The sequence below is a fragment of the Alexandromys fortis genome, unplaced genomic scaffold (genome assembly GCF_014885135.2).
Source record: "Alexandromys fortis isolate MF-2015 unplaced genomic scaffold, M_Fortis_MF-2015_v1.1 scaffold_2_1_26212458, whole genome shotgun sequence".
Lineage (NCBI taxonomy): Eukaryota > Metazoa > Chordata > Mammalia > Rodentia > Cricetidae > Alexandromys > Alexandromys fortis.
Window position 1 is genome coordinate 11,292,069 of NW_026067930.1, and position 10,590 is coordinate 11,302,658.

At 51.5% G+C, this 10,590-nt stretch overlaps 1 protein-coding gene across 1 annotated transcript; it reads right to left on the reverse strand.

Annotated features, from left to right (window-relative positions):
* Window positions 1-1,381: 1,381 nt before the first annotated feature.
* LOC126503490 (gasdermin-D-like) lies at window positions 1,382-9,805 on the reverse strand. Its single transcript, XM_050145198.1, has 9 exons — window positions 9,586-9,805; window positions 8,270-8,456; window positions 7,468-7,642; window positions 5,561-5,666; window positions 4,832-4,879; window positions 3,704-3,879; window positions 3,197-3,338; window positions 2,690-2,763; window positions 1,382-1,453 (listed from the first exon to the last, which is right to left on the reverse strand). Exons 1-9 carry the CDS (start codon window positions 9,803-9,805, stop codon window positions 1,382-1,384), a joined length of 1,200 nt encoding a protein of 399 aa, XP_050001155.1.
* Between the last annotated feature and the right edge of the window lie 785 nt (window positions 9,806-10,590).

Consider the following 10,590-nt stretch of genomic DNA (forward strand, 5'->3'; position numbering starts at 1 on the left):
ACAGAGCTATCTGCGTGGTCCAGTTGAGTATTCTGAGACTGTTAAATAAAGTGCCCTGATCTGAGATAACCCCACTCTCTAGTCCCTTCTAGAGAAGCAGAGCTGTTCAATCAGTTTTCTTGACAGGTGCTGGCCCAGGGGTTATTCATCTCCCAGAATGCTGTGTCTTCTTGTTACCAGCTTCTGGAAAACTGTTGTCCAGCACCGTTAAGAAAATGTGTGAGTCTTGCTCAATACCTACTTCCTCCATTCCCTAAGAACTGGTCTGCACTGCAGTCTTCCCAGAGCTTTGACATCAGTTCATTAGGGTCTATGTTACAATCTTATGGAAGATGCAAAGAGCTGTGGGAAAGCTCAAGACTTGAGAGGGCGGTTTGCAACTTAGAGTTAATAGGGATGGGGCTCATTAAAGAAGGTGTCTTGTGAGCCAAAACAGGAAGAAGAGAACCTCAGCGGTGAAGGAACCCGGGGAAGGCAGCCAACAGCAGAGAACAGGAGCAGCGGGTCTAAAGCAGAGGGGAGAGGGAGGTGCAGCCAAATGAATGGAGCAGCACAGAAAGCCTTTGAGGCCATTTGAGACTGACTTAGGGCTTCAGAAGGCTCAGAGGAAGAAAATGGTATCTATTTGAAAGACTTCATTCCAGCTATCCCAAGAAGAGATTGAGGAAACAAGCAGGGGCCAGTTAAGCAGTTGATAGTATCAAGGCAAAAACTCCTGGCAAGTTGGCAACCAGTGTGTGAGAAATGAGCAAGTTTAGGATGTGATTTAAGGTGGGAGCGGTAGTCTTCCTCAGTACACTGGCAGGGAGGGACAACGTGGACAATAGACAGCTTTCAGCCCGAATGCCTGGAAGGATAAGCGGAAGTGGAAAATAGGTTAGGGAAGTTATATTCAGCAGGGACATGAGAGGGCCCAGGGAGAAGCAGGAGGCAAGCAGAAAGGACAGGTAAAGGAGGCACTGTAGTTCTAGCCCCTTCCTACTCTGATCTGTGATTTCCCTGGGTTTCATCCTCCAGATCTGTAAGTCTTTCTCTCTTACACACAAATGGAAGTTTTACCAGAAATAGTCTATCACAGAAGAAACCCACATCTAGGGAGATGCTGAGAGAGGCCCAGCCATTTGCACAATTAAGACTAGAAAGAGCCTGGTCTATCAGGGAAGGGTCCAGTTACTTTTTAATTTTTCTTTTTTCTTCTGTTGAAGACTCCTCTCTTAACTGTTGCATGTTCCAACAGGTGCAGTTGACTGGAACCTGACCAGTGTGAGCCATGTTATGGTGGCAGGGCCTGGTTGGGGGGGGGTGCTTAGGAAAGCTGCAGGAAATGCAACATTCTAAGTCCTGTGTTACTCTGCATAACGTCTTCCCTGTGTGGCCTTGTTCACTGTGCACCGTACAGTAGCAGCACTCTTGTAAGCATGTCACGTATGATTTTGAAAGTTCTCACTGCCATCTTGTGCTTGAGGAATTATCATAAATCTCCTTTTACAATGACTGATTTCACCTGAGCACAGAGGGGACTGTGCTGTCTAAGCTACACAGCTGGGAGTGGTGGCCAAGCAGGGTACAGAGTCACACTCTTCTGCAGCTAGCCCAAATGGCCCTGGCCTTCCTTGTTCTGAATGGGTGTTTCTGATGCCTGAAACCAGTCCTGGGTGGAGCCTGGCCTGGTGGAAGCCTGCCATCAGCTGTGACCACAGGAGGTCAGTAACATCATGGGCTGGCAGGAGTCAGGTTGGATGTGTCCCTAGGGACATACCGGTTTCCCTTTGGAGACACTGTCGTAGAAAGCCCAGGGCTTAGGTCAGCCAGTAGCTGCAGCCCTGTGAGGCACCCATAGAGAGCAGAAAGCTGAGGCATCACTGTGGGGTCCCAGGTGAGCTGGCAGCTGGGCTGCTCCAGCTGCAGCCCACAGCTCTGCACCAGGCTTAAAATGAGGACCACATCCTCACTCTTCAGAGCACAGAGGACTCCTGCTGGGAGAGGACAGGTCGTTTCCTCCATCTGATTCCAGTTGTGTTCCAAGATGCTCGCCACCTGCAATAAACTACTCAGAAGGAACTCAGGGACCACCTAGGCTTTGGGTGATGGCACCCACCCCCGAGCAGCAACCAGGTACCTCTGCTCACTGTCTGCAACCAAGCTGTGGCCTTGGAGTTTGCGCAGTTATGCATTTGGTCCTGGTGATCACACAGCCCTATTTCTACTCCTGTGCACACTCCCATTGACTGCTGCTGCAGCATATAGGAAAGCATCCGTAGCATGCCCCAGAATTGCTCTTCTGCCAGGCTGCCCGCCCACTTCTCTAGCTTATGGACTTCAAGAGTTGTCTCCACCAGAAATTGCCTATATGAGCTCATCCTAATGCCATCCAACAGGAGGAAGTAGTTGAGTGGGATATCCTCTTTCCCCTCACATTTTTGGGCTTGACAGAGAACATAAATGATATGGATGTATAGAGCATTTCAGGATGCAGGAGAAACTGGGATCCCCAGCAAGAGGCTGTCTAGAGTTGGAGGCTGCAAAGCCAGACCCAGAGCCTGCTCCTGAGTAGGGACTGCACAAATGAACTGCAGACAGGCTCTCGAGGAATGAAGGTCAGATCTTCCTTTAGAGCATCTCCATCTGCTTCCCACATCTCTCCCTGCACCTCTGGGAATCCCATCACCACCTTCTTTGAGGCTCTCACCAGTTCCAGTTCCTCAGCTAGGATTCGTCTCTCTATAGACTGGGCCAACAGGCAATGCTGGGGTTCACTCAGTGCTGCAAGAAATAGGTCACCAGGTAGAAGAGGTCCCAGGTGCTCTGCATTGTGTGGACTCTGATGGAGGAAGGGCTGCACCTCAGGGGTTCTTAGGTGAGGAGAAGCTCTGCTAATTCTGGCACCACTGGAGCCATCTTTGCCAAGAATCTAAAAGGCAAAAACTGTCACCCCGGAACAGTCTATCAAGGACTGGCAATGGACATCTGACACAAAGGGTTTTCACGTGTTCAGGCTGTTCCACTGATTGACCTTGAGCAACACTGGTGAACTAGGGTCTGGCAAGACTTGGCCAAGGCTACTCCTATTATTAGTGCAGACGTAGGGCCAGAAACTTAGGTCAGGAAGCCCATACCCGAGCTGCCTAAGCTTTGGCATGAGGTCCTCACTCTTGTTCACCCTTTAGGATATCCTGTTGATCCCTGAGCCCCTTACCTGCTAGGGCTCCCAGAATGTAGAGGATAGCCCTGCCTCTTGAGCACAACAAGTTGCCTACGGGGTCTTGGAGGATGCTTAAGACAAAGCCCCCAGGGCCTTCCAGCTGTGTCAGCAAGCCAGTGTCCAGAGTCTCTTCCAACTGCAGGGCAAGGGTATGAAGAAGAGGCCCCTGTTCGTGCATTCAGTGTCCCTGCCCATTCAAGAAGTCATTCCTGCCTCTGGGTATAAAAACTTGGTTTGGATTTGAGCTTGGTTGAACCAGGTTCCTCCTAACTGGGTGGGCCAATGGGAGTCTAGGCTTCAGTGTCTGGTGTAGTAGCTGGCACTAAGGCATGCCAGTCTATACACAGCCTGCCTCACATTCCCAGCAGTGTGCATGAGAGCCCCAAGGAATCCCTGTCAGTCACCACGTTCTGTTCCTGCCCCTTCTGCCTGTTCTGTTCTCTATCTCCCTGGATCTGGGGCCTTTGTCAAGCCTGTCCCTTGGGTCCATCAGCCCATCACTGTGTCTTCCAGCTCCTGGAGTGCCTGACGGTCTTGTAGCAGCTCCTGGAGGGCACCCAGCAATGTGTCCCGTAGCTCTGAGGACAGTGTGGCCAGGTCCTGCAACTGGCCATCTGCTTGGTCCTGCAAGCTCTGGAAGTTGGACTCCTCCTCTGAGTCCGGGCTGATGGCTATGCCTGTAAAAATCAGGTGGTCAGTCACTTAGTCTTGTGCACAGTTGCCTGTTCAGGGGTCCTTTTGCTCCCAGCCTCCCCAGGAGATCCAATGTCCCAGGAATGGCCCTGTGCGGCTCCCTCACACAAAGCTACATATGTGTCATGTGTATTCAGCCCGTTCTCTCCTCTGCACCTTCACTAGACATTTGCAGGGAATTTCCTCACCACACCAGGACCTCACAGGTCTTAGCCCGCCTTCCTATCACCTTACCACCTTCCTATTATTTCTTCCCCCTTCACAATGCTTCAGAACAAAATCTGACCTAGCTTTCTCTTCCAGGGCTTCTAGGCCTTTCTGATTGTGGGAAGTCAACCTGGGGTGACTCGGGTCCTCTGTATGCTGGGAATATGTTTTATTTCCAGTGGTTAATAAAGAAACGGCTTTGGCTTATGGCAGTGCAGAATGTAGCAAAGGAGGAAATGCAAGCAGAGATAGAAAAGGAAAGAAGGTGGAGTCAGCGAGATGCCATGTAGCTGTCGAAGGAGAAAGGTGCCAGAACCTTACCAGTAAGCCCCAGCCTTGTTGTGATACACAGATGAATAGAAATGGGTTCATTTAAGAGCTAGAAATATACTTGAGTCATCGACCGAACAGTGTTGTAATAAATATAGTTTCTATGTGAGGATTCGGGTCTGGATGGCCGGGAAATGAAAGTGCAGTCTGTTTACACCCAGCCTCTGAGGTTCTGGCTCTGATCCTCGCGGCTGGAGAGAAAAATGTCATCCTCCATGTGCAGGAGGAAGAACCAGGGTTGAGACAGTTAGGAGTCTCCAATGGGGGCAATTCTGCCCCTCATTCCTCTTGGCAGTTCTGGTTCACTTTACCTTATCAGGTAGAGTCACCCACAGAGACCTAGGGCCACCACATAGCACTGGGAAGGGGCCACAGAACCATGCCAGGGGAATCACTCACCTCTCCTGGTGTCCCCGCAGAGCTTTCTTTCAGGGAAGTAAAGGACAGCTGCATATGGCAGAGGAGGGAAAATACAAACAAACCCAAAGAAACAGGATATGGTCAGGGAGATTGCATTTCCCGTGATGGACAGCAGGGGTGGGACTCTGCAGGGTTCACCACATGGCATTCTAAAGCAAACCAAGCCCTACTAGAGAGTGACAGGGGCATGGCCAGGGCCACAAGTGACAATGCTTGGCTCCCAAACTCATGCTTTTCCCTTCCATGGGGACAGTGGAGCCGTCTCCATTTGCCTTCTTCTCCCACTGCAAGGCCAAGCCTAGAGATCCAGGGCCCGGATTGAGTGCCCAGAGCTGGTGCCATCTAGACAGTTTCTAGATGTGTCTCTGGTTTAGGACAAGGATGGGGCCAGCAAGACCCACTGTGTCTCAGTTTCTAACTACAGACACGCAGTGAGGCTTGGTTCCAATTAGGTAACCAAGGCTCTTCCCTGGTAGAATTCGACCCCATCCCAAGGCAAGCAGGGCCAGACTGGGTTTAAGCCTCCTTAACATCTGACCTGAGCAAGCTTCTACAAAAATCAAGTCTTTTTAGATTGTCTGACAAGGACACTGCTCAGGCAATGGGGAGCCCTGGGACTTCCTTCCCTCCTTTTGCTCCTCACTGCTCCCTGGTATTTGGCTGCTGGCAGGGGGTCGGTGGGGTAGAGAGCAGGGTGAATAGGCTTACCCCAGCTGTCTTCCTCCAGCACCAGCTGCAGAACCCTGTAAGCCAGGATACTGCCCTGTGGGATGCTCACCACTCTCTCTGTGTCCATGTGGCTCTGAACCTGGACCTGCAAGAGAGGCAGGGAAAAGAGGACACCAACTCTTGGGCCTCCAGAAGATTCAGGAATGGAGAGTGGAGGCAGATGGAAAGACTATCAGAGTCTTGATGCTAAGATTCCTGGAGGGTGGGCAATGGGTGGCCTGACAGACCCCCAGCGGAGGCAAGAACACAAACTATGCTCGCATAAAAGATATGTCCAGAAAATAACCCAAGACATTCTGGACATAAGCAATGCACCTGGCTTGGTAAAGTTTTAAGAAGCCACACAACAAAGACGCCAGTGTGTTTTGTCTCCTTAAACATGTTACACTGTCTTTGGGACACTCACTTGGGATATGCTGAGGTACAGGCACTGGGGCATAGCTAGTCTGTCTAGACTCCACGTGGCCACCAAGTCCCTTTCTCCCATTTTCCACATGAAAACCAAGGCTTAGAGAGGTAAAGGCATGGGGGGAAGGCATTGGCCCGGAAAACTGGACTTCCGTGACGTCCCATTGGCACAGCCATATCTGCCTATTCCCACAGGAAAGAGCTACTTACAAGCCATAGTAATAGAACTCATCCATCTTCAACAGGCAACATGGTTATCCTGGATATAGGCTACCACCTTGCAGCAAGATGTGGCCACAGAGCCAGGTTTTGGCTGACAGGACAAACACAGAGTGGTATGTGCAAGTTGTGGGGAGTATTGCTCCCTCGCCCCTGTTCTGTAGTCTGGGATGGATGTGATAACGGTAGAAACCATAGCCGTGTTGACACATGAAGTGAGAACCATACACTGGGGTGACAGAATTGAGAAACAGGAAGACCAGATCCCTGAAAACTGCAGTCTACCGCTGGGGCTCTTTGGCTCCTGTCTGGGACTCTTGTGTAAGGGGAAAATGCTTTTCTTCTTTTGAGTTAATATTATTTGTTAATCTTCTCTCCCTTGCCAGTAGATTGTCACATCTGCTGGGGAACGGGCGGGCGGAATGCCAGCCATCTGCATTTGCAGACGGTGCTGCTGTTCAACTGGCTCCACCAGATGTGTGTTGGACACACATATCCTACTTGAACTTGGACCGCAGTGCTTACTGGCAGTATGGTCTTCAGCAAGGGACTTCTCTGTGCTCTGCTTTCCTCAGCTAAAGAAGCTGACACAGTAGACATACCTTCTGGAATCATCCGGCTGAATGGATAAGGCCTGCTGAATGGCAACAGGCAATACTCCATCATGGAAGAGAGGTTTTCCTTAAAAGTGGTCCCTACCTGTCGGCATTTGCATTTGTGGACATGCTGAGGGGATCGGCTACCTTTGCTCACAGTTAATATGTAGGAGACAGCCCCGGAGACCTAGAAGGCTTGTGTGAAGCCAGCCTTTCTGTGTGACGGCAAGAGTGGCTGAAATAAATGACCTAAGAATAGAAGTTTGTAACCAGGTGTGTAGCTCCTCTACTGTGAAGGGCACATACAGGGATCATCTGGAAAAAACTCAAACTAAACCAGAGACTGTGTGCTGTTTCAACCACATAACTTGAGGAGACGCCCATACTGCTGCTGCGTCTGTAACAGCAAGTCCCTGGAAAGGAGAGATCACCTGGGTCCAGATTGGGCAGTGTGCTAAGACCCGGATTCAAAACAGAAGGAAAGAGGAGATAGTGAGGGAAGGGCAGAAGAAACCTCAGCAAAACAGAGCTGAGACCATGTCAACTTCCAAGGACTGCATTCCCCTTCAGGGGCAAGAAGGCCTCCAGGCCTTCTTGAGGCCGATGCTATTCAGTATTCTAAATTCACTGCCCACCATGTCCCTACTCCAGTACATTGCACACCTGAACGTGGCCCAGCTGTAGGAGGGACAGCTGCCCGGCTCCTAGCGTTTGGCCCTGGCTCTGAAGTACGGCCTCTTGCAGGGTCTCCACAGCCTCGGTCACCACGTACAGGCTCTCCCTCTCCTTCCGGCTCTGTAGTTCGTGGAGGAAGGAGGGCCTAGGCGACCGCAGTTTCCTGGACAGTGTGGAAAATGGAGAAGATCAGAGATGTGAGGGGTATCTATCTTTCCAGCTGGGGAGTCTAAGGCCTTTCCAGGCTTGGGGCTGTTTGCACTGACCTCAGCAGCTTGTGGAAATAATGTGCGGGCCTTGTGTGTGGGGGGTGGGGGTGGCGGTGAATGGGTGAGCGGACGGCTTGTCTAAAGTGAGCGTGGGTGGCCCGAAAGGGGGAAACTGAGGGAAGCTTGGAACAGTCCTCTTCGAGGTTACAGATAACCACACAGACCAAAATGAGGTTTAATATTAAAATAGATGAAAAAGACCCAGATTACTTAACCTGGGAAACCTGGCAGCAACGGTGTAGCCACCAGCCTCATGCAGGCGTCTCCAGTTTCCCATAATCCCGCTCGCCTTACACGCCTATAGTTATATTTTCTTTCCTGGCCCCAAATGTATGTGGTCTGAAACTTCTGAGCCTCCTCCTGGGCCCAGGGCTCAGTCCCATGGTGGGCTCCTGCACCCTAGCCTACTGTCCCATATGGCTTGTCAGGCCGCAGGCTGGCAGTACCCTGGGCTTCCTCACACCTGTGCCATTGACCCCGGCTGGGAGGCCATCTGCCAAGGAACCTTCCTTGGCTCTTACCTCTTCTCAAGCAGCATTTCCCAGGTGCAAGGGGAAACCCAGAGTGTCCGCACCGCCAAGGCAGAGATGGAGGTGGAACTGCTGCTTCCTGTCACCTGGCCCTGCAGCCCAGGGCTCAGGCTCACGGCCCCCGTTAGCCCTCCGGCCGCCTTCTCCCAGATGTTGATGGGGCTGCTGTGATCCACCTCTGGAGAGAAAGAAGCCCAAGTTACAGGTGCCTGGCCAGGGAAGGAGACAGGTTGCAGGGTGGCCCAGGGTGCAGTGACCTCAGTCGGGTCTCAAAATTGCTGCTAGCGCTTCTGCATTGCGTGTGCCAGGCGGAAGCCACCGAGCTCTTGGAGCCTCGGTTTCCCCATCTGTCTGCTGAGAAGGAAAAGCAGCATGGGCTCTTCCGAGGGGGATTTAAGGATTGACGGTGGATTTGCTAGTGTGGTCTTTGGCATAGGAAGCCTGGACTCCATGGTAGCCTTTATAGCGGACTGGGTGTCTGTTGGGGCTGGAGAGATGGCTCGGCAGCGAGAATGCTTGACTCCAGAGGACCTGATTCGGTTCCCAGTACCCATGTTGGCCTGCTCACAGTCATTTGTTGCTCCAGGGGGATCTACACCCTCTTTTGGCCTCTGAGAGGCACCCGCACTCGTGTGATACAAACACATACACACAGAGATAAAATAAATTTTAAATGGAATAATTGTTCTAAAACGAGAGTGTGTATGGAAGTAGATAAGAAGAGATATAAAGGCAGAAGGGGAGTGTGGGAGTAAGGGGGCCTCTGTGACATGGAGGAGAACCAGGGAGAGGAGGGGAATAAGGTTCACAAACACAGACAAATTAACATACGTGTGTGAAAATGGCATGATGGGTGCCTGGGGCACAAGCCTGACAACCTGGGTGGTGGTAAAGGAGACCGGACCCCTGCAAGTTGCCCTCTGACCTGCACCAGGTGCTGTGGACACATATGCCCACCACACGACCCTAAGTAAATAAATGTAGAAAGTAAATAAATGTAGAAAAAACTCTGTTAAACAGAAAATGCCATAACCAAACTCACTGTTTTGTACACTAACTTAAAAAAACGAATAAAAACAAATAATGATTGTTCGCTATGACTCATTTCCCAGGGAGGAACGCAGGAGGAAATGAGCCTTTCTCTGATACAGATGGCCACAGTGACATGGCTATGGGGTGACCTCTGCCAGCCTCGCCCAGGCGTCTTTGGGCACCAGGGTAGAGACCTGTTTATTTTTCTCCACACATTCATTGGCCTCCCTTGGGACTCCCATTCTGCTCTGCAGCAGCCTGCTCACAGAATATACCTGGGTCGGGGCAGCCAGGCTCCAGAATGTCCAGGAGGGAGAAGTCTGTGGGGATGAGGGGCGTGTCCCACGGCCAGAGGTAACGCTTGTGCTTCTTCCTCACCAGACAGAAGGGGCGCAGGCGAGGCGATCTGCTCAGGCTGTCCACAGGCACCAGCTCGCCCTTCCTGCCCAGCTCTCTCACCAGGTTCTTCGTAGTCCTCAAGAACAAGGATGACATTGCTCCTTGAGAAGCAAGGGACGTTATCATCCAGGGCTGACTACGGGAGGGCTCATTGCCAGCTGCCAACGGGAAACAGAGGAGCCAAGCCTGGGATCCCAGGCTGGCTGCCTGAGTCACACCTCCAGAGCTGGCTTTCCAACTCTGGTCTTAGAGTAGATGCCACAGCTGGCTACAAACACCCTTCAGGTTACCCCGGTGGACACCATTGGAGTCTGAGAAGTTCAGGGCCATAAACTCACTTTTCTGGGTTACAGGACTGTTTTTTTTTTTTTTTTTTTTTTTTTTTTTTTTTTTTTAAATGCTACTGAATGCTCTATGCCTTGTAATAAGGTGGTTCAGTCACGTTTAGAAAATGCCTCCTTCAACGCACCTCTGTGAGGACCGAGTTAACCGTAAAGACCTTCAGCAGCTAGCATAGGTCCAGAGACTGTAGCTCTTTGTATTCTGGCCCCACTTTCTTTCCCAGAGGCAGTGGGGACCCAGGTGTGGGCAACAGAGGGAGGGGCTGGCTTGAGAAGGGAGCGCGAATCCTACTTGCCTTCACCCGTGCGTGTACAGCTTCCGGTGCGGAAGGATCTAGGGTGAGCTGAGCTCCAGCGGCGGATGATCATCTTTCTCTGAACTGGGTGTTGAAGTCAGCCCCTTCCTGCAGTGGGCTCCGGGATCCACCGGTTTGTAGCATTTGTGCTGGGTGTGTATTTTAGCATGAACCCTGGGCTGCAGGTGGGGAAGAGAAAATGAACTAGGGCAGCTGGGAGCTAGCGAAGAGAGCATTGCATACA

Coding starts and splice junctions, on each gene's coding strand:
- LOC126503490 (XM_050145198.1), bottom strand. CDS start 9,805: ATGTCATCCTTGTTCTTGAGGACTACGAAGAACCTGGTGAGAGAGCTG. Junction 5,667..7,467: donor TACAGCTGGGCCACGTTCAG/GTGTGCAATGTA, acceptor CCTCTCTTGCAG/GTCCAGGTTCAGAGCCACAT. Junction 3,880..4,831: donor CTGCGGGGACACCAGGAGAG/GTGAGTGATTCC, acceptor TGATTTTTACAG/GCATAGCCATCAGCCCGGAC.